This window comes from Myotis yumanensis, unplaced genomic scaffold (genome assembly GCF_028538775.1).
Source record: "Myotis yumanensis isolate MYYU_CA2020_CCGP unplaced genomic scaffold, mMyoYum1.0.hap1 SCAF_5, whole genome shotgun sequence".
NCBI classification, from domain to species: Eukaryota; Metazoa; Chordata; class Mammalia; order Chiroptera; family Vespertilionidae; genus Myotis; species Myotis yumanensis.
Genome location: NW_027223756.1, coordinates 87,809,528 through 87,831,219, shown reverse-complemented (window position 1 = coordinate 87,831,219; position 21,692 = coordinate 87,809,528). Strand labels below are relative to the sequence as shown.

At 42.2% G+C, this 21,692-nt stretch overlaps 2 protein-coding genes across 2 annotated transcripts; both read left to right on the top strand.

Moving 5' to 3' along the window:
* Nucleotides 1-1,343: 1,343 nt before the first annotated feature.
* Nucleotides 1,344-2,292, top strand: LOC139009888 (olfactory receptor-like protein OLF4). Its single transcript, XM_070414007.1, is given in 2 exon segments — nt 1,344-2,261; nt 2,263-2,292. Coding segments are annotated over 2 exon segments (948 nt in total).
* Nucleotides 2,293-7,855: 5,563 nt separating this feature from the next.
* Nucleotides 7,856-9,252, top strand: LOC139009887 (RNA-binding motif protein, X chromosome-like). Its single transcript, XM_070414006.1, has one exon. The coding sequence runs from the start codon at nt 7,906-7,908 to the stop codon at nt 8,587-8,589; it is 684 nt and encodes a 227-aa protein (XP_070270107.1). The 5' UTR covers nt 7,856-7,905; the 3' UTR covers nt 8,590-9,252.
* Nucleotides 9,253-21,692: the final 12,440 nt, after the last annotated feature.

The following is a 21,692-nucleotide window of genomic DNA, read 5'->3' as shown; positions in this document are numbered from 1 at the left end:
GTGGTATTTATCTGAAAAAAACAAAAACATTAATTCAAAAAGATATGGCCACCCTATGTTCATTGCAGCATTATTTACAATAGTCAGGATATAAACAGATTTTTTAAATGTTTGTTTAAATACACAGCAGAAAAATGACCATCCCAATATGGAGCCAAAGTTTACTTGTCTGTGAGAGGGATATGAATTGGAATTGCTAGAACCCATTTCTACAGTATACACGTGAACAATCTGGCCAACTTGGGTTATAGCCACACCTTGTCAAATCAGTCTGAGAAAGGCATGAAAATAATATAACCATGTTAGTGTGTGTGTGTGTGTGTGTGTGTGTGTGTGAGTGTGTGTGTGTTTTCAGTCCTCAACACAGGAAAACTAGAGATCATATGTTCTGAGGTAACTCTACCAATACAGGAGCCAGAACTCGATCAAAAGAAGGTACTGAGGAGGTAATCTGTTTGCATCCATGGGGGATGTTTGCACCAAACTGCAAGAGGCAGTGTGAATGAGGAAGGCCCTGTGCCTGAGGTTTCAACAGTAGCAGAGAGGCCCCAACTTGTCTGACGCCGTCTCTCATCCTCTTCCTCATGCTCATTCACCTCCAACACTGGTTTCCTTTTTTGGCTGAACATGAAAACAAACATCTTCCTCAGGACCTTTACTCTGGCCATTCCCTCTACCCAGCACCCACTCTCCCACAGAACCTTGCATCTCCCTCTCTTACTTGAGGTCTCTTTACAAATGACATCTTGTGTGTAGGTCTTGCCTAAACACCCATGAAAAATAAAACACCCTATTCATTTCTTTATACCTGCTTTCCTTTTCTTCATAACACCTGTCACCATCTGAAATGTTATATATATAGTTAATCCTCACATGAGGTTATTTTTTCCACTGATTTTGAGATGGGGGAGGGAGAGAGAAACATCCATGTAAGAGAGACACATCAATTGGTTGCCTTCCACACCCACTCTGACAAAGATGCAGGGATCATCTTTATCACTGAATTGTAGAAACCTTTGTTCTTCAGCACCCTATATTTACAGCCTGGACAGTGCCAAAAACATGGTCAGCATTCAATTTACATTCCTGAAATACATTAAAAATGTCTATGTATTATGTATTATGTAGAATACATAATACCTTAAGGAAAAATGATGATTGATACAAAGCTTCATATCACAGGTGGCACAGGGGCTTTCCCAAAAGGGGACCAGATTCACACACAATATATTAAAATTAATTCTTTCTCTACAAATATAAATGCTAGCATTTCAAATATGTAATACAAGTTTTTGTGAATTAGTCATATTATTTCCCTCTTTCCTAGTAGCCACCTCCACCATATGCAACCAGAGAATGGTACACAAATTTCAGAATTTATTCTCCTGGGATTTTCAGAGGACCCAGAACTGCAGCCCCTCATATTTGGGCTTTTCCTCTCCATGTACCTGATCACTGTGTTGGGAAACCTGCTCATCATTCTGGCCGTCAGCTCAGACTCCCACCTCCACACACCCATGTACTTCTTCCTCTCCAACCTGTCTTTGGTAGACATCTGTTTCACCACCACCACCATCCCAAAGATGCTGGTGAACATCCAGACACAGAGAAAAGCCATCACCTATGCAGGATGCATCACACAGATTTATTTTCTTATTCTTTTTTCAGTATTGGATGTCTTTCTCCTGACAGTGATGGCCTATGACCGGTTTGTTGCCATCTGTCACCCCCTGCACTACATGGTCATCATGAACCCCCGGCTCTGTGGACTGCTGGTTCTGGTGTGCTGGATCATGAGTGCCCTGAATTCCTTGTTACAATGCTTAATGGCTTTGAGGCTGTCCTTCTGTGAAAACTTGGAAATCCCCCACTTTATCTGTGAACTCAACCAGATGATCCAACTTGCCTGTTCTGACACCTTTCTTAATAACATGGTCATGTATTTTGCAGCTGTCCTGCTGGGTGGTGGTCCTTTCGCGGGGATCCTTTACTCATATTCTAAGATAGTGTCCTGCATACGTGGAATGTCATCAGCTCAGGGGAAGTACAAAGCATTTTCTACCTGTGCATCTCACCTCTCGGTTGTCTCCTTATTTTATTGTACAACGCTAGGCGTGTACCTCAGCTCTGCTGCTATCCAGAGCTCACATTCAACTGAAACTGCCTCAGTGATGTACACTGTGGTCACACCCATGCTGAACCCCTTCATCTACAGTCTCAGGAACAAGGACATCAAACAGGCTCTGAAGACATTCTTTGTGAAGGAAACTACAAACAGGCCAGTTGTCCTAAGACTGAAGACGTACCGCCGATGGCAGAGGTCAAAGTCTCAGAGTCAGACATAGAAGCATGGAACAGACTGTCGAATCTCAGAGGGAGGCCGGGGTGGATGAGTAGGTGGGAAGAGATCAACCAAAGAACTCATATGCATAACCCCTGGACACAGACAGTAAAGTGGTAAAGGCATGGGGCAGGGGTCGGGGGTGGGCTAGAAGGGGTCAATGGGTGAAAAAGGGGGACATATCTAATACATTCAACAATAAATATTTTTTAAAAAATAAAATGCAGTTTCTGAGTCCCACTCCAGAAGGGCCCAGTAATCTGCATTTACAATGATTAAAAATGATGTATAAACAGGTTGAAAATGTGCACACCTAGATAGTGGATGTCATTGCACAGATTATTAAGTTATTATTAGTTTAAAAACAGAGTGAGATCTGTATTAATGGAAATGCCATGATTTAATGCATTTTGACTTAATTACCAGCATACTAGCATGTCTTCTTAAACTGATATTTTCCACATGAAAATAATTTAAGTTTATCAGCAATGCTCTAATCCATTTATGATTAGAGATATAGCTTTGCAAATAAGAGAATTTGAGCTATTCACTCTTGTTACAAATTGCTTGAAAGATAGAAATAAAGTGTTTCTTTAGATTCAGGAAAAAAAGGCTCAGAATCAGATTCTGTGATCATCTTCAGACTGTGGAAGCAGAGCCTTCTCTTTCTATTCATTTCCTAGAATTTCCATTTCTTTGACCTTAACTTCTGTATTCTATTTCAGCAACTCACTTTATTAAACTTTCTTCTCTCTCTTATATCCCACAGTTTTTCCCTTTGTTGTTGTTTTTTTTTTTAGCTTCCCAACTTTATTTCCATCATGGATCAGAAATATTTGGAAAATCCCATTAACATAATGAGACAACATGGATTTTTTTAGAATAATTTTTCCTGAGTGACATACATTGTATCAAATGTTTTTGTTTTGTTTTTACTAAAAGAATCATCCAGAATTTTACTTCCCCTATGGGAAAAACTACACTCACTGACCAAGGCAATTTATACAGTTTTGTAAGAGAGGAAAACCTAGATGTCTGCTGTTCACTTTTATGAGTGACATTCCTTTGTATGTCACTGCCTCAACTGCTGTTCCTGATAATGCAGACTCTGACCTACCAGTGTGTTTAATAGCTGGTCACTGGGTTTTATTCTCCTCATTAGGATCCTGTTCTCTCTCAGCTCAGTGTTCACAATCCCTACCTTACCCACTTGCAAAATGATTATTAAATCCACGTCTCTCTCTCTTGCCGAAACCGGTTTGGCTCAGTGGATAGAGCGTCAGCCTTCGGACTGAAAGGTCCCGGGTTCAATTCCGGTCAAGGGCATGTACCTGGGTTGCGGGCACATCCCCAGTAGGAGGTGTGCAGGAGGCAGCTGGTCGATGTTTCTCTCTCATCGATGTTTCTAACTCTCTATCTCTCTCCCTTCCTCTCTGTGAAAAATCAATAAAATATATTTTAAAAAATAAAAAAAATAAATCCATGTCTCTAAGAGGACTCTTCACTGAAAGGCAAATTTTAATAAATAGGTTGACCTCATATGACCTTAGAATCACAGATGACCATCGATATGAGGAAGCAAAATTTTAAATCACATATTGTATTACTATGCACAATATTTCTTCTTCATGCTGTACATCTAGTCACTGGAGTATGCAAGATTGGTGTCCATGTATAAGGGGGTTTATACTTATGGTGAAGAACTGATTGGCATTTTTTTTTATATTTTATTGAAATTTCTTTGTGTTTCTGCTTGAAAACTTCCAGAGCTGCCCATAATATGACCCCTTTCATTTCTATAAAGGCAATATATCCCCCTTCTAAATTTTGCCATAACCACTGAGTATATCTCCATTATACTCAGGATTCTACCCATCTTTTATGATCAAAGAATGACTGAAGAGAGAGCTTGCATTCCTGTCAGTCATGTGAATCAGAGTCACTAGTTTTCCTGCACTTGCCTGTCCTCTAAACCTCTCCTGGTTACAGGAAAATGAACCCCCAGGGAGAGCTTTTAAGTACAAGTGGTCTGTCATAGATACAGAAAACAAACTGGCGGTTGCCAGAGGGGAGAGGAGCTGGGGGCTGTGGCTAAAAAGCTGCAGGGATTAAGAAGTACAAATTTGTAGTTACAAAATTGTTACAAGGTATAAAATGCAGCATAAGGAATATAGCCAATAATATTGTAATAAGTTAGTTACTACTAAGTATGGTGCCAGGTGATAACTTAAAATACTGGGGGGGGGGGGGGGGGGATCACTTTGTATGTAAATTATGATTGTCTAACCATTATGCTGTACCTGAACTAATATAAAATAATATTGAATGTTGGCTGTAATTAAAAAATTAAATTAAAACAAGAAAGTACACTAATCATATGCCAGAAAATGTAGAAGAGAAATAAAAAAATTAATATTATTTTCAGCATTAAAAAATAAATTGCTCTAGAGTATTGAAAGATAAAGTTGTCTGAAATAAACTGGAATGACAGAGTTACCATGAATGCTGTTTTTAAATATGAGAGCAATTGTCAGAATGTTCTTCTGTATACTTATGCTAATACATCAACTTTTATACATAGGTCTAACTTGTTTTTACATCTGTTATCCCTTATTGTTCCTTTTGGCCTTTGTGATTAGATCTGTTTCTAAACTTTGCATCACCCCCAACCATTATATTCACATTTGACTAAAGATCACCTTTCCTTCTGCCAGAATACTACTTAAATCCATCTACCTTTACATGAGAAGTTATAACTGAGACTGATTCCAGGCTCATACGGGGAGAAACTGGACTGTCTGGCAACGGGCCGGAACACAAGGACAGCTTTCTCGCAGAGGTGCTCACAGTGATCATTGTTCCTGCGCAGGGCCGCAGATCACAGAGACGCGGGGACCTCTCCAATTCAGGGCTGACTGGCAGCCATTGCTGTTTGCTCCGCACTGGTGATTCCCAGAGACCCCACCCCAATCAATTTACAACCCCACCCAAGCTGTGCAGGGTGGCTTTTGCATATGAATGGCTGGTCTTTTCGCAACATAAAACCTAACAAACTGCAGCTGGGTCAGAGAGCTCCAAAGCTTCCAAAAGAAGGCCCAAGGCTCAGTAACAGCAACTGGCCTTGCTTCACAGCTGGGCCTCATCTAGGCATTTCCAAACCCCAAACAAAGAGGAGGAATCTGCAGATCTCTCTGTAGCTCCTGCTGGATGGCCTCAGGCAGTGGGTGACTTTGCACCTCCTTGGAGATCCAAGAGCCAGTGAGCCCATTGGTCAGTGTGAGACCATACCAGATTACAACTCCTCACATCCACAAGCAACACACTCAAGGGGCAGACTCAGTGAGCACCAAAGCCCCACTGAAGCAAGTCCTGCCCCATAAGGGTGTCTCCAGCACAGCAGTTCTCCCACCATAGACACAGCTGGTCCTCACAGCCAATTGGCCTGGAGGTCAATTCCTCCCGGTGATACCAACAGCAATCAAGGCTTACCTACAACAGGACTGTGCACCTAGCCCACAAAGGGGTTCACCAAGAGTGTCCACCTCAGGTGATTGGGGAGGCTGAGCACTGGGCCCTATAGGACACCTAACACACAAGGCCACTCTATCAACACAGGGAAGCAGCCAAAATGCAGAGACAGAGAAACAAGTCACAAATTAAAGAAATGGATGAAAGCAAAATACTGGATATAGAGTTCAAAACCACGGTTATAAGATTACTCAAGAATCTTCTAGAAACCTCTGAGAAATTTAGTGAGACCCTCAAGGATATGAAAAAGGACCAATCAGAAATTAAACATACACTGACTAAAATAAAGAATAATATACAGAGATCCAACAGCAGACTAGAGGATCCCAAGACCCAAGGCAAAGATTTGAAATATGAAGAAGCAAAAAACACCCAACCAGAAAAGCAAAAAGAAAAAAGAATCCATGCCGAAACCGGTTTGGCTCAGTGGATAGAGCGTCGGCCTGCGGACTGAAAGGTCCCAGGTTCGATTCCGGTCAAGGGCATGTACCTGGGTTGCGGGCACATCCCCAGTGGGAGATGTGCAGGAGGCAGCTGAATCGATGTTTCTCTCTCATCGATGTTTCTAACTCTCTGTCTCTCTCCCTTCCTCTCTGTAAAAAATCAATAAAATATATTTTAAAAAAAAGAAAAAGAAAAAAGAATCCAAAAATATGAAGATAGTGTAAGGAGCCTCTGGGACAACTTCAAGCAAACCAACATCCAAATTATAGGGGTGCCAGAAGAAGAGAGAGAGCAAGATATTGAAAATCTGCAGTGGGGCCTTGACTTACGAGTTTAATTCATTCCGTGACAGAGCTCGTAACTCAAATTACTCGTATGTCAAATCAAAAAGTGAACGAGTGAGACGTGATGCTGGGCTGATGTTGTGGCATTCACTGTGATATTTGCTGCGCCAACTAGCGGTGGGGTATCTGAAGCTGGCTCGTAACCTGAATTTTAGTTCGCAACTCAAAGCAAAAAATCAGCCAAGAGACGGCTCGTATCTCAAAAAACTCGTTAGTCGGGACACTCGTAAGTCAAGGCCCCACTGTATTTGAAGAAATAATGACAGAAAACTTCCCCTACGTGGTGAAAGAAATAGACTTACAAGTCCAGGAAGCACAGAGAACCCCAAAAAAGAGGAATCCAAAGAGGACCACACCAAGACACATCATAATTAAAATGCTAAGGGCAGCCTGACCAGTTTGGCTCAGTGGATAGAGCGTTGGCCTGTGGACTGAAAGGTCCCAGGTTCAATTACAGTCAAGGGCATGTACCTTGGTTGCAGGCACATCCCCAGTAGTGGGTGTGCAGGAGGCAGCTGATCGATGTTTCCCTCTCATCGCTGTTTCTAACTCTCTATCCCTCTCCCTTCCTCTCTGTGAAAAAAATCAATAAAATATATTAAAAAATAAAAATAAAATAAAATAAAATGCCAAGGGCAAAAGACAAAGAGAGAATATTAAAAGCAGCAAGAGAAAAACAGTTAGTTACCTACAAGGGAGTACCCATACGACTGTCAGCTGATTTCTCAACAGAAACCATGCAGGCCAGAAGGGAGTGGCAAGAAATATTCAAAGTGATGAATAGCAAGAACCTACAACCAAGATTACTCTACCCATCAAAGCTTTCATTTAGAATTGAAGGTCAGATAAAGAGCTTCACAGACAAGAAAAAGCTGAAGGAGTTCATCACCACCAAACCAGTATTATATGAAATGCTGAAGGGTATTCTTTAAGAAGAGGAAGAAGAAAAAGGTAAAGATAGACAGAACTTGGCTGGAGATCCTGGCTGGAGAACCTGGCTAGGCTGCTGATCAACTGAATGCTGTGTCTGTGTCATTCCTTCTCTGCCGACTCCATCCACACCTTTGGGAACCCCTGGACCTGCTGGGGTTGGACCCCAACATATGGCGCAGTAGTTCCTGCTGGTTCTCTCTTCCATCTTCGGAGCCAGTGGCCCTCCCTGTACTGAGCAGCTAGGAAGCCCCTATCAGCAAGCTCGTAGGAGCTTGAAACCGTCGTTACCCCTCCGACTCTTACCAGGAGGGAAACATGGTTGAAGCTGATCGCCCAGAAAAGCTCTTCATTGGTGGCCTCAATACAGAAACAAATGAGAAAGCCCTTGAAGCTGTATTTGGCAAATATGGACGGATAGTGGAAGTACTCTTGATGAAAAATCGTGAAACCAACAAATCGAGAGGATTTGCTTTTGTCACCTTTGAAAGCCCAGCAGGTGCTAAAGATGCAGCCAGAGATATGAATGGAAAGTCCTTAGATGGAAAAGCCACCAAGGTAGAACAAGCCACAAAACCATCATTTGAAACTGGTAGGCATGGACCACCTCCACCTCCAAGAAGCAGAGGCCCTCCAAGGGGTCTTAGAGGCGGAAGAGGAGGAAGTGGAGGAATCAGGGGACCTCCCTCACGTGGAGGGCACATGGATGATGGTGGCTATTCCATGAATTTTAACATGAGTTCTTCCAGGGGACCACTTCCAGTAAAAAGAAGACCACCACCAAGAAGTGGGGGTCCTGCTGCTAAAAGATCTGCTCCTTCAGGACCAGTTCGCAGCAGCAGTGGAATGGGAGGAAGAGTTCCTGTATCTCGTGGAAGAGATAGTTATGGAGGCCCACCTCGAAGGGAACCCCTGCCTTCCTGTAGAGATGTTTATTTGTCCCCAAGAGATGATGGATATTCTACTAAAAACAGCTACTCAAGTAGAGATTACCCAAGCTGACATGATACAAGAGATTATGCTTCACCACCAAGAGATTATACTTATTGTGATTATGGTCATTCCAATTCACGTGATGACTATCCATCAAGAGGCTATAGTGATAGAGATGGCTATGGTCATGATCGTGACTATTCAGATCATCCAAGTGGTGGTTCCTACAGGGATTCATATGACAGTTATGGTAACTCACGTAGTGCTCCACCTACACGAGGGCCCGTGCCATCTTATGGTGGAAGCAGTCGCTATGATGATTACAGCAGCTCACGTGACGGATATGGTGGAAGTCAAGACAGTTACTCAAGCAGCCAAAGTGACCTCTACTCAAGTGGTCGTGATTGGGTTGGCAGACAAGAAAGAGGGCTTCCCCCTTCTATGGAAAGGGGGTACCCTCTTCCACGTGATTCCTACAGCAGTTCAAGCAGCAGAGCACCCAGGGGTAGTGGCCATGGAGGAAGCCGATCTGATAGCGGGGGAGGCAGAAGCAGATATTAAAAACAAAACTTTGGACCAAAATCCCTGTTCAAAGAAACAAACAGAAAGTGGAACCTATTCTGTCATAACTACCTAAGGACTACTAAAAGGAAAAATTGTGTTACACTTTTTAAATTTCCTGTTAAGTTCCCCTTTCATAATTTTTACGTTCTTGAGAGGAAAAAAATAAAACATGTTTAAAAAAAAAAGGTAAAGATAAAAATTATGAACAACAAAGTGACAACAAATACATATCTATCAACAAGAAAATAAAAACCAAGTGAATAAAAAAATCTGATGAACAGAATAAACTGGTGAATATAATAGAAACAAGGGCATAGAAAGGGGGTGGACTGACAATTCTCAGGAGGAAGGGGGCCTGGGGAGTGTTGGGAAGAGATTGGACAAAAATCTTACACCTATGGATGAGGACATGGCAGGGAGTAAGGGCATGGGGTGGGGTGGGAACCGGGTGGAGAGGAGCAATGGGGGAGAAAAAGAGGAACATCTTTAATAATCTGAACAATAAAGATTTATTAATAAAAAAATAAAACTAATAATCTGCAAACACAAAAAAAAGTGGTATAAAAACATATAACAACAGGAGATAAATGATGATCAAGAACAGAGTTCTCTTTAGTTGTCACACATTGAACCACGTGATGATTAGGGAGTGGTGGAAAATTGTCAATGGGCAGAGCACAAAACATCAGACTGAGAAGTAAGGGTTTCATTGTAGGGAGTAACAAATTTTTAATCTATGGAATGTAGTAAATTATACAACTCATTGAAAATCCTGAAAATCATTTCTTCCAGGAGGATATTGAAAACCTGAGTAATGTTAGGACAGTACCTACTGTGAATTGCACAGGTACTCATCAATGGCTAATGTTGGCTTTTACCTTCTTGCTAAAGCGTACTGTAGAATACTCTACTAGGCCTCTTGTTGGTTCTAACACCAGCTCTTTCTCTTTTTTTAATTTCTTTATTGATTAAATTATTACATGTGTGTCCTTATCCCCACATTACGCCCCATCCCCCCCACTCACCCCCTTGTGGTCTGTATCCATTGGTTAGGCCTATATGCTTGCATATAAGTCTTTGGATAATCTCTCCCCCTCACTTCCACCTTCCCTCTGAGGTTTGACGGTCTAATCGATGCTTCTCTGTCTCTGGATCTGTTTTAGTTTATCAGTTTATGTTGTTCACTATATTCCATAAATGAGTGAGATCGTGTGATAGTTATCTTTCTCTGGCTGGCTTATTTCACTTAGCATAATGCTCTCCAGTTCCATCCATGCTGTTGCAAATGGTAAGAACTCCTTCTTTTTTACCGCAGCATAGTATTCCATTATAACACCAGTCCCTCAGGGCAGTCTTCTGACACAAACACTGCCAGCCCCTTGTGGACACAGCATTACAGAGCCCTGTGTGTCAGGATGCAGAGGTCCCCATAGCCTAACTAGACCATAATGAAGTCATAAATTCCACAGGAGGAGGAGAGCCCCAAACATATCTTTTCAGGTTGTTTTTCACCGGGATGTACAGAAACAGGTGTGAAATCCCAGGTGTCATCCCTAGAGCTTCTTTATGGGACTGAAATAAAGCCATGAGAGCAAGGAGAAGCCAAGCTGCTCCCATCACAGGAAACTAAGGGAGAGATCTCAGCACTGTTATTCCCTTATAAATGCCCCGTTTTCCTTCTAGCTGTTCCTTCATCTGGCACACCAGCCTGGCACAGGTGCCATGGTGTTTCCACAGGACGAGGGCTTACAGTGATGGTGGGAATCTACTGCCTTACACAGAGGTCACTTTTCCCTTCAGAGAGCTGATCCTGTAGACTCCCTCCAGCTCTATGCCCTCTTCAGCTTAGCTTAGATGCAGGGCTTTGAATCTATTGGCCAGCCCCTGCCTTGTTATTCTCTCTGATTTGACTCTTCCTGGCCCTGCGGCCTTTACATACTCCATGCAATGTGACTTATTGGAGCTGTTCTCAACACCTAAAGCCAAGTGTCTATAGAGATAGATGAGGACTTGGTATTCACTGGGTTTTTTCCCCTTTTATATCTTAATCAAGAACCAGACAGCCCTAGCCAGTTTGGCTCAGTGGATAGAGCATCGGCCAGTGGACTGAAGGGTCCCAGGTTCTATTCTGGTCAAGGGCACATACCTGGTATGCAAGCTCGATCAGGGTGGGTGCAGGAAGCAACCAATCAATATGTCTCTCTCGGAAACCAAGATGGCGGCATAGGTAAACACCGGAGTTTGCTGCCTCGAACAACCACTTCAAAAATACAACTAAAAGACTGAACGGACATCACCCAGAACCACAGGAAGGCTGGCTGAGGAGAGACTCTTCAACTAGAAGGAAAAACAACAGCATTACGAGGCTCAGAGGAGGCGCAGTGTGGAAAATTTAAAGGTACGGTGGTGCGGCGGTGCGCGCGCAAAGCGGGCTGGTGGCTGAGGGCGCGGTTGTCGTTTTCAATCAGGAGGGAGCCTCAGACTCTGGGCTACAGATCCGGGCGAGTCTCTAGGGACCCTGACTCAAACGGGAGAAGCGGGACTGTCTGGCTACGGTCCCTCCGAGGTTTGCAGCGGTTGCGGGGACAGAGAGGCAGAGCCCCTGGAGACGGACTGAGAGCAGCCATAGCTGCTCCCTCCCCCCGCCCTGTTGAGCCCGCCCTGCCCAAGCCCTGCGCAGAGCCATTTGCCGATTGCCTCAGGCAAAGGCTGGACTAGCGCCTCCCCAGAGGACTGAAGTTTTCCACACAGCTGATTCCTACAGCCAGTCGGCCTGGTGGTCAAATCCCTCTAGTGTTAACTACAACAATCAAGGCTTGGCTAGAACAAGACTGCGCACAAAGACCACAAGGGGGTGCACCAAGAAAGCATAAAAGATGCGGAGACAAAAAAACATGACAGAAATGGAGGATATGGAGCTAAAAATTGCAATTTTGAGGGCTTGCTATAAACTTGAGCAGAGCCTCACGAAAACTAATGAGACCCTCGATGCTACGATAAAGAAATTAGAAAGTAAGCATACACGAACTGAAATAAAGAATATTATACCCAATAGCAGACCAGAGGAGCACAAGAATCAAACCAAAGATTTGACAAAAAACACCCAACTGGAAAAGCAAAATGAAAAAAGAATCTGAAAGTGTGAAGATAGTGTAAGGAGCCTCTGGGACAGTTTCAAGCGGAATAATATCAGAATTATTGGGGTGCCAGAAGATGAGAGACAGCAAGATATTGAAAACCTATTTCAAGAAATAATGGCAGAAAACTTCCCCCACCTGGTGAAAGAAATGGACTTACAGGTCCAAGAAGTGCAGAGAACCCCAAACAAAAGGAATCCAAAGAGGACCACACCAAGACACATCATAATTAAAATGCCAAGAGCAAAAGACAAAGAGAGAATCTTAAAAGCAGCAAGAGAAAGAGACTCAATTACCTACAAGGGAATACCCATACAACTGTCAGCTGATTTCTCAACAGAAACTTTGCAGGCCAGAAGGGAATGGCAAGAAATATTCAAAGTGCTGAATACCAAGAACCTACAACCAAGATTACTTTATCCAGCAAAGCTATCATTCAGAATTGAAGGTCAGATAAAGAGCTTCACAGACAAGGAAAAGCTAAAGGAGTTCATCACCACTAAACCAGTATTATACGAAATACTGAAAGGTATCCTTTAAGAAGAGAAAGAAGAAAAAGGTAAAGATACAAATTGTGAACAACAAACATGCATCTATCAACAAGTGAATCTAAGAATCAAGTGAATAAATAATCTGATGTACAGAATGAACTGGTGATTATAATGAATCAGGGACATAGAAAGGGAATGGACTGACTATTCTTGGGGGGGAAAGGGGAATGGGAGATTCAGGAAGAGACTGGACAAAAATCGTGCACCTATGGATGAGGACAGTGGGTGGGGAGTGAGGGCGGAGGGTGGGCGGGAACTGGAAGGAGGGGAGTTATGGGGGGGGGGAAGAGGAACAAATGTAATCTGAACAATAAAAATTTAATTAAAAAAAAACAAAACAATATGTCTCTCTCACATTGATGTTTCTCTCTATCTCCCTCCCTCCCTTCCACTCTCTCTAAATATCAATGGAAAAATATCCTAGGGTGAGGATTAACAAAACCAAAAAAAGTAAAAAAAAAAAAATGTTTACTAGTAAAGTGGAACTAGAATTTGACCCAGTGATCCCACCCCAAGGAATATCCTAAGAACCCCAAAACACCAATCATAAAGAATTTTTGTACCCCTATGGTCATAGCAGAGTTATTTACAATAGCCAAGATCTGGAAACAGCCCGAATGCCCACCAGTACATGAGTGGATAAAAAACATGTGGTACATTTACATCATGAAATATTATGCAGCTGTAGAAAAGAAGAATCTCTTCCCTTTGAGACAGCATGGAGGGACATGGAGAGTATCATGCTAAGCAAAATAAGCCAGTCAGAGAAAGACAAGTATCACATGATCTCAGTCATATGTGGAATCTAATGAAGAAAAGAAACTGATTAGCAAAATAGATCCAGAGACATAGAAGCATGGAATAGACAAATGAATGTCAGAAGCAAGGGGTAGGAGGTGGGAAGTGATTAAACAAAGAACTTATACACATATGCGCATAACCTACAACACAGACAATAGTATAATGAGGCTTGGGGGCAGGGGTGGCATGGATGGTATCAATGTGGAAAAAAGGGACATATGTAATACTTTCAACAATAAAGATAAAATTTTTCTTAAAGTACAGATTAGTAGTCAAAACAGTCACAGGAATATAAAGTACAGCATAAGGACTATAGTCAGTAATAATGTAATAACCATATATGATGTCAGGTGGGTACTAGAATTATCTGGGGATCACTTGATAAATTATTGTCTAACCACTATTCAGTACATTAAAAACTAATATAAAATAATATTTAATGTCAAGTGTAATTGAAAAATAAAATAATTTTTAAACCCCCAATAAACAAATACTTAACAAAAAATAAAAAGAATAAAAACAATCCCATTTACTATTGCAACAACAAAAAAGTAAAGTACTTAGGAATAAATTCAACCAAGGAGGTAAAAGACCTATACTTAGAAAATTATAGGATATTGAAGAAAAATTGAGGAAGATATAAATAAGTGGAAACATATAATGTGTTCAAGAACTGGAAGAATTAAATCTTTAAAATGTCCATACTACCCAAAGCCATCAATAGATTCAAAACAATTCCTATTAAAATACCGATAGCATATTTCACAAATCTAGAACAAATATTCCAAAAATTTATATGAAACCAAAAAAGTCCCCAAATAGCTTCAGCAATCTTGAGAATGAAGAAAAAAGTTGGAGGGATCACAATACAGGATATCAAACTATACTACAAAGCCACTGTAATCAAAACAGCCTGGTACTGTCATAACAACAGGCATACAGATCAAAGGAGCATAACAGGGAGCCCAGAAATAAACCCACACCTTTACGGTCAATTAATATTTGAAAAGGAGGCAAAAGCATACAAAGGAGTAAAGACAGCCTCTTCAATGAAGGGTGTTGGGAAAATTGGACAGGTACATGCAAAAAAAAAAATATGACCGCCAACTTATACCAGACACAAGAATAAACTCAAAGGAGATAAAAGACTTAAATGTTAAAAAAATAAATAAAAATCCTAGAAGAAAACATAAGCAGCACTGCCTTCACCTGCTGGAATGCTCCCTGAGTCTCTGCTCCTCCCTGCTGAAGTGCCAGCAGCAACCTGATTTCTCCTCTCTGAGCTGAAGCCCGAAGTGAGCATCAGGCTGCAGGGCTGCGTCCATGGCTCCTCTCAGTTCTTCTCCATGTCAGCCTTCCAAGTTCGCTGGGACTTGCCTTCAGATGTTTCAATGAGTGGATATCTCGGATGTGTTTGTGCATTGAGCAGGAAAACCTTTGCTGAATTAGAGCAGCTCAAATTGTTGAAACTTCAAGGAAAAATATCAAGGGGCTCTCTCACACCGCCATTCCTCCGCTGTCATTCTCCAGGCCTGTTGTAAGTGGCATTTCAAGCTCCATTCCACCCCTTCTTGTAATTTCGCCATCTCTGAGTTTTTGCATCAGACACATGTAACGCCAGCCTGCAGGTATTGTAGAATTAAGTCATATATACTTAATGATGTCTCTAGATAGTAGTTTCTGGCATCATCCCTACTATGCAGGTTGGATCACTGGGGAGGCCCAAAGAGACACAATGGCTTTTCCAGGACACTAAACTGATGAGAAAAAGAAGAGGTCTGAACTCACTTAGTTCTTCGGAAAACTGAAACATTGGTTACTTTCCCAGGGAGGGCTGTGTTGGAGATCTGTGTATATTTATGGAGGTGTCATGGGTGGGCAGTTAACAGCCCTGAGTGGACTTCAGGTAAGTTGATGCAAAGAAAAGGCCCAGGTAACAGAAACTTGAAGAAGTTACCTCACTTCCTTGGTGACAAAACAAAACAGAAGTTAGAGCTCTGGTAACCAGGCACCCACATTCTAGAGACAGGCCCCTATCTAGCTCACTTGACTGGAGACAGTTGAGAGAGTGGGATGTTCTCCTGTGGTCTCCGGACTTTCTTAGGCTGTGGCTTTTGAAAACCCCATAATACAAGCTGTTTCAGTCCCTGTAGACAGTGACTCTGCACTTCCCTCTAATGTCAGTTGTCATTTAGCAATGTGTAGCCTCAGGTAACTGATGGCCGACAGAAGCAGGCCAATCGAGGTAAGCCTCCAACTGTGATCCTATGTGGGCAGCATTCAGCCCTTGCCGCTTCTTGTGTGTGTGTTGGGATGGGGGAAATGGCAGGAGGAAAGGGTGGCCTTCCTGGGCAGGAGCAATTTGTTAGTTATGGGAAGACTGTAGGTCAAGGCTGGCAGAATAAGAAGTCAGTGCTTGGGAACAAGCTCTTCCAACCATGTGTAATTTGGGGCCACTGGGGTGTGAATTTGTTTCCTTCATAGCTTAAGGTCTACACAGATGCCCCTCTGTACCTGATCAGACGAATTTAGGGTGGGGTTTCCAGGCAGCCCCCTGATATTACCTGGCCTAGATACTAGAGAGTCCTTATAGAGTTCCACCCAGGAGACAATGGAGCAGCAAATGGACAGGTACAACTCCTCCATCCTTGGACAAACAATGCGCGAGGCCACAACGGGCAGAGCCGGTCAGAGGTGAGAGTAAGTACAGAGGCATCTATCTGTACACCAGGATGTTAAGATGACCAGGACAAGCCCAGATCCCAGACTCCAATCTGGAAACTCTTTTGTGGGCCTCCCAGGCTTTGCCACTAGAGTGTCCCACTTCCAAAAGAATCTGGATCTCCATTCCCCCCACCACCAGCTACATGAAAGGATAGAAAATCAGTCCTCAGATATTTGTGGATATAATAGAAAAAAATGGTATGTTGTTTGGCTCCACAATAGACCATGAGCATCTGGCATTTTCCTGTTGTTTGAACTACCTATTCCAGGTATCCTATATAGCAGTCAGCTCCACTGTCATCCAGACCTACTCCAAGCCTTACTTGTTATCATACCTAATAGGATGGCTTATATATAGAAAGGAAGAATGAAATTAAGCTAGTCTATAGGTTTGTATGCAACCTGTTACCTCACAGAAAAGGACCATCCAGGTCAGAAACTGGGGCCTCATTTATTTTCACGATGTCCCATATGAGAGTCCATTTGCCACCGTGATGCAACCTTTCAATGCCCTTGGACCTCGGCAGCATTTGACGTGTCAACAGTCAGTGAGAAACATCTAAAGTGTGTTTTAATTCATTTGACGTGTCAGCAGTCAGTGAGAAACATCTAAAGTGTGTTTTAATGACATGTTATTAGCTTGCTTGTGCTGCCAAAAAATGGTGCCATGTTGGTTGGTGTAAACAACAGACATTTATTTCTTTACAGACATTTACCTCTTTATTTAGGTTGAACAGGATAATTGACCCCAAAGGAATATATGTTTTCATGATTATAAGTTTGTTATGCTCAATCCAAAAAGAAATTAGAAAACAAACTCAATTGAGGATAAAAAATAACATAAAAATTAGACTCTCTAGTAATTTCTACTACTAAGATTTTTGTGAATTTCAATATTCATGCATATACATATTTTCATTTCCCCTCTAAGCCTATTTAATTTCTTAATTTTTCTGACCATCAAAAAATCATGAACATATTTCTAATGGATGGACCCTAAGCAGCTAGATGGTCCCTAATATCCACAGAAATGGGGGGTTTCCCCCAAGGAAGGTGAGTGAGCGATGAGAGAAGCAATCTACTATGAGTGATTCTGTAGAGACCATTTGGGTGCCAGTAAGAACCCTCCTTGCCTGTGAGCCTGGTGGGGGGGACAATGGAGCCAGAAAAGACACTGGGTAGGATGTGGAGGTCACAGAAGCTGAGAAAAGAAACAGAAATTAAATCTAAAGTGTGCTATCCCTGTAGGGGAGTGGTGGCAGTAGTGGTGGCTCTAGTTATAAAAATATATGCATCTCTCTATGCACCGTTTACCCTGGAGTCAGGGCATCATCGTTGGTTGCATGTGGGAAAAGAGGAGGAGTGAACCCTGTCCCCCACAATTTAGTGCACATTTCTATGCATGTCCTCTAAACTCCTTCCCATCCAGATTGGGGGGGGGGGATGGGTAGGGAGGCAGGTTCCTATTTTTAAGTAAAGGGTGGGGATAACACGTACACAGGAGTTTGAAATAGTCACTGTTGGGGGTGGTGAGTGAGGCCATATGGGTGTAACCTATAAGGATAAGGAGAGATTGTGAGGAAGGGAGGAAAGAGATCTTTAATGAAGAGACAACTCATTCTAATGATTAGAGCAGTGGTTCTCAACCTTGGCTGCACATTAGAATCACCTGGGAATCTTTTTAAAATCCTGATTTCTGGGCCTCATCCTCCGGAAATTATGTTTCTTTGTTATGGGGTGGGGCCACAACATTAGTAACAAAGAAACAGAATTTCCAGAGGATGAGGTCCAGAAATTAGGATTTTAAAAAGATTCCCAGGTGATTCTAATGTGCAGCCAAGGTTGAGAACCACCCGCACAGATAGAGAAAGATAGGGTGAGGAGGGGATAGAATGAGGAAAAGGGAGGAATAAAGAAGGAGCATATGGGACCAGCTAAGATGAAAAAAAGAAAAAAGCAGCATCTCACCATTGAAGTAGAGACTGTCCGGGACAAGGGTGGGTGGCTCAGCTCCCAGAACAGCCATTCCCTGTCCAACTCGGTAACCATGGTTTCAAGGTGGTGGGTGCAGACAGCGTCCACTCCAGTGGCTGTTCCGTCCTTCTCAGGCATGAGGAGGGTAGATGGGGACGATGATAATAAATGAGATTCCTAAGGAAGGGTCCTGAGACACCTGGGGCCAGGACAGGAAGGGGCCAGAGAAAATGAGGAGGCTGGCAAAGAGGTGAGAATCCAGATTTTAAGTATAATATCATGTCATCTGCAAATAAGGACAGTTTTACTTCTTCTTTTCCAATTTGGATGCCTTTTATTTCTTCTTCTTCTCTAATTGCAATGGCTAATACTTCCAGTACTATGTTGAACAGGAGTGGTGAAAGTGGGCATCCCTGTCTTGTTCCTGTTCTTAGGGGAAATGGTGTTAGTTTATGTCCATTGAGTATGATGTTGGCTGTGGGTTTGTCATATATGGCTTTTATTATGTTGAGGTATGATCCTTCTATTCCCACCTTGCTGAGAGTTTTTATCAAAAATGAGTGTTGAATTTTGTCAAACGCTTTTTCTGCATCAATTGATATGACCATGTGGTTTTTTTCCTTCACTTTGTTTATGTGATGTATCACGTTTATTGATTTGCGGATATTGTAACATCCTTGCATCCCTGGGATAAATCCTACTTGGTCATGGTGTATGATCTTTCTGATGTACTGCTGGATCCGATTTGCTAAGATTTTGTTGAGGATTTTGGCATCTATGTTCATGAGGGATATTGACCTGTAATTCTCTTTCATTGTGTTGTCTTTACCTGGTTTTGGTATTAGGGTGATGCTGGCTTCATAGGATGAGCTTGGAAGTGTTCCTTCCTCTTGGATTTTTTGTAGTAGTCTGAGGAGGGTAGGTTTTAGTTCTTCCTTGAATGTTTGGTAAAACTCCCCTGTGAAGCCGTCTGGTCCTGGGCTTTTGTTTGCTGGAAGCTTTTTGATGACTGCTTCAATTTCTTCCATAGTTATTGGCCTGTTGAGATTTTTAGATTCTTCCTGATTAAGTTTTGGAATGTTGTATTTTTCTAGAAATATGTCCATTTCCTCCAGGTTGTCTAGTTTGTTGGAGTAAAGTTGTTCATAGTATTTTTTAACAATCATTTGTATTTCTGTGGGGTCTGTTGTTATTTCACCTCTATCATTTCTGATTTTGTTTATTTGAGTCCTCTCTCTTTGCTTCTTGGTGAGCCTGGCTAGAGGTTTGTCAATCTTGTTTATCCTTTCAAAGAACCAGCTCTTGGTTTCATTGATTTTCTGTATTGTTTTTTTGGTCTCAATGTCATTTATTTCTGCTCTAATCTTTATTATCTCCTTCCTTCTGCTCACTCTGGGATTTTCTTGTTGCTCTCTTTCTAATTCTTTGAGCTGTAGATTTAGATGATTTACTACCATTTTTTCTTGTTTGTTGAGGTAGGCCTGTAGAGCTATAAACTTCCCTCTCAGGACTGCTTTCAGTGTGTCCCAAAGGTTTTGGATTGTTGTGTTTTCATTGTCATTAGATTCCAGGATGTTTTTAATTTCTTCTTTGATCTCATTGGTAACCCAATCAATATTTAATAACATGCTATTCAGCTTCCAAGTGTTTGAGTATTTTGAGTTGTTTTTATTGTAGTTTATCTCTAAAATTATGCCTTTGTGGTCTGAGAAGATGCTTGAGAATCCAGATTAGATGCCCTGAGTGCACTGACTATAGGCCATGCTGAGACTGTGAGCAGAATCAATGGGTGAGAGAATTCTTATTAAATTAAACTTTATCTTCACAGCATAGGGATAGGACACATGAAGAGCTGAAATTGGGATTAAACCAAGTGAAAAGGGGATGTTTGTCTTGAGAGAAATCCTGGGGACAGAATGGAAAACCTAAAAGGAAATGCCCTCATCGATCAAAGGGGAGAAAAAATACAGAACGATGGCCAAGCTAGGGGCTGTCCCTAGAATGCAGGTGCCTGGTTACCAAAGTTATACCTTCTGTTGTGTTCAGTTACTAAGAAAGTGAGGTCACTTCTTTGAGGTTCTGTTACCGGGGCCTCTTCCTTTAATTAGACCCACCTAAAGGGCTTGCTTGCTGCTCTTGCCCATGTCATTGCCATAACTATACACAGATATCCAAAGCAGCCCTTCCCACTGCTCCCCGGGAATGTAACCAGGGCCCCAGCTTTGAGGAGACAGAGCTGAGTTCAGACCGCTTTTTTTCTGATCAGTTCTATGTCCTAAAACAGCCATCTGCCTCTCAGGGCTTCCCCAGTATCCCAACCTGCACAGGGAAGATAATGCCAGAAACTATTTTCCAAAGCTAATGTCAGGTGTATATGACACAAACCCTGTGTACAACACCTGTGGGCTGGTGTCACAGGCGTCGGATGCAAAAATTCAGAGATGGCAGAATTACAAAAAGGAACTGGATGGAGCCTGGAATACCACTTAAAACAGGCCTGGTTTTCAGCCATGTGACCTGGTAAAAGTCACACCTTCCTTGGGCACATTTTAAGGTTCTCACCTTTAAAGGGTTGTCATTCATACCATATATCCTTCTATGGGCTCCTGTTGTAGTTAGAATCAGACCTTGTGCCTCTTGTAACCCTACATAGCTTCCACAATGGCTCCCAGTGGGCCCCGCCTCCTTGTATGCACATCTTTGTGTCACCACTAAGTGGTTAACAACCAGCTTCTGAACAACAGAAAATAGCCAAAATGATGTCATTTCGTCCCTAACAATATTTGCATGGGGGATGTGAGACTCAAGAGGATATAGAAAGATCCAGAGAAGGGCCTGGGGGTCAGTAATCCAAGGGACAGTGGCTGTCCCAGTTGGAATGCTGGAAAGAGCTTGAAGCCAAAAAAAAAAAAAAAAAACCAGTCCTAGAGGAATGTGGGTAACTATTTGACATCAGTCTGGATACATCCAGATGCAATGCCGTGTCAAGTTTCACTTACAAATTATGTCACTTCCCTCTTATTTACTTTGAGTCCTTTTCCTTTTTCTTTCCTGCTGTTTTCATTCCTTCCTCTCTCCCTCTCTGTCTCTAGCTCCCTCTCTCTTTTCTTTACCTGTCATATATATTTTGGGGGGTTAGGGTACTACAAGCATCTAGAGCAGTGGTTCTCAACCTTCCTAATGCCACAACCCTTTAATACAGTTCTTCATGTTGTGGTGACCCCCAATTTCACTGTTACAAATTGAACATAATTAAAACATAGTGATTAATCACAAAAACAATATGTAATTATATATGTGTTTTCCGATGTTATTAGGCGACCCCTGTGAAAGGGTCTTCGACCCCCAAAGGGGTCACGACCCACAGGTTGAGAACCGTTGATCTAGAGGGTATGGGACAGTATGCTGCTCATTATCCTAC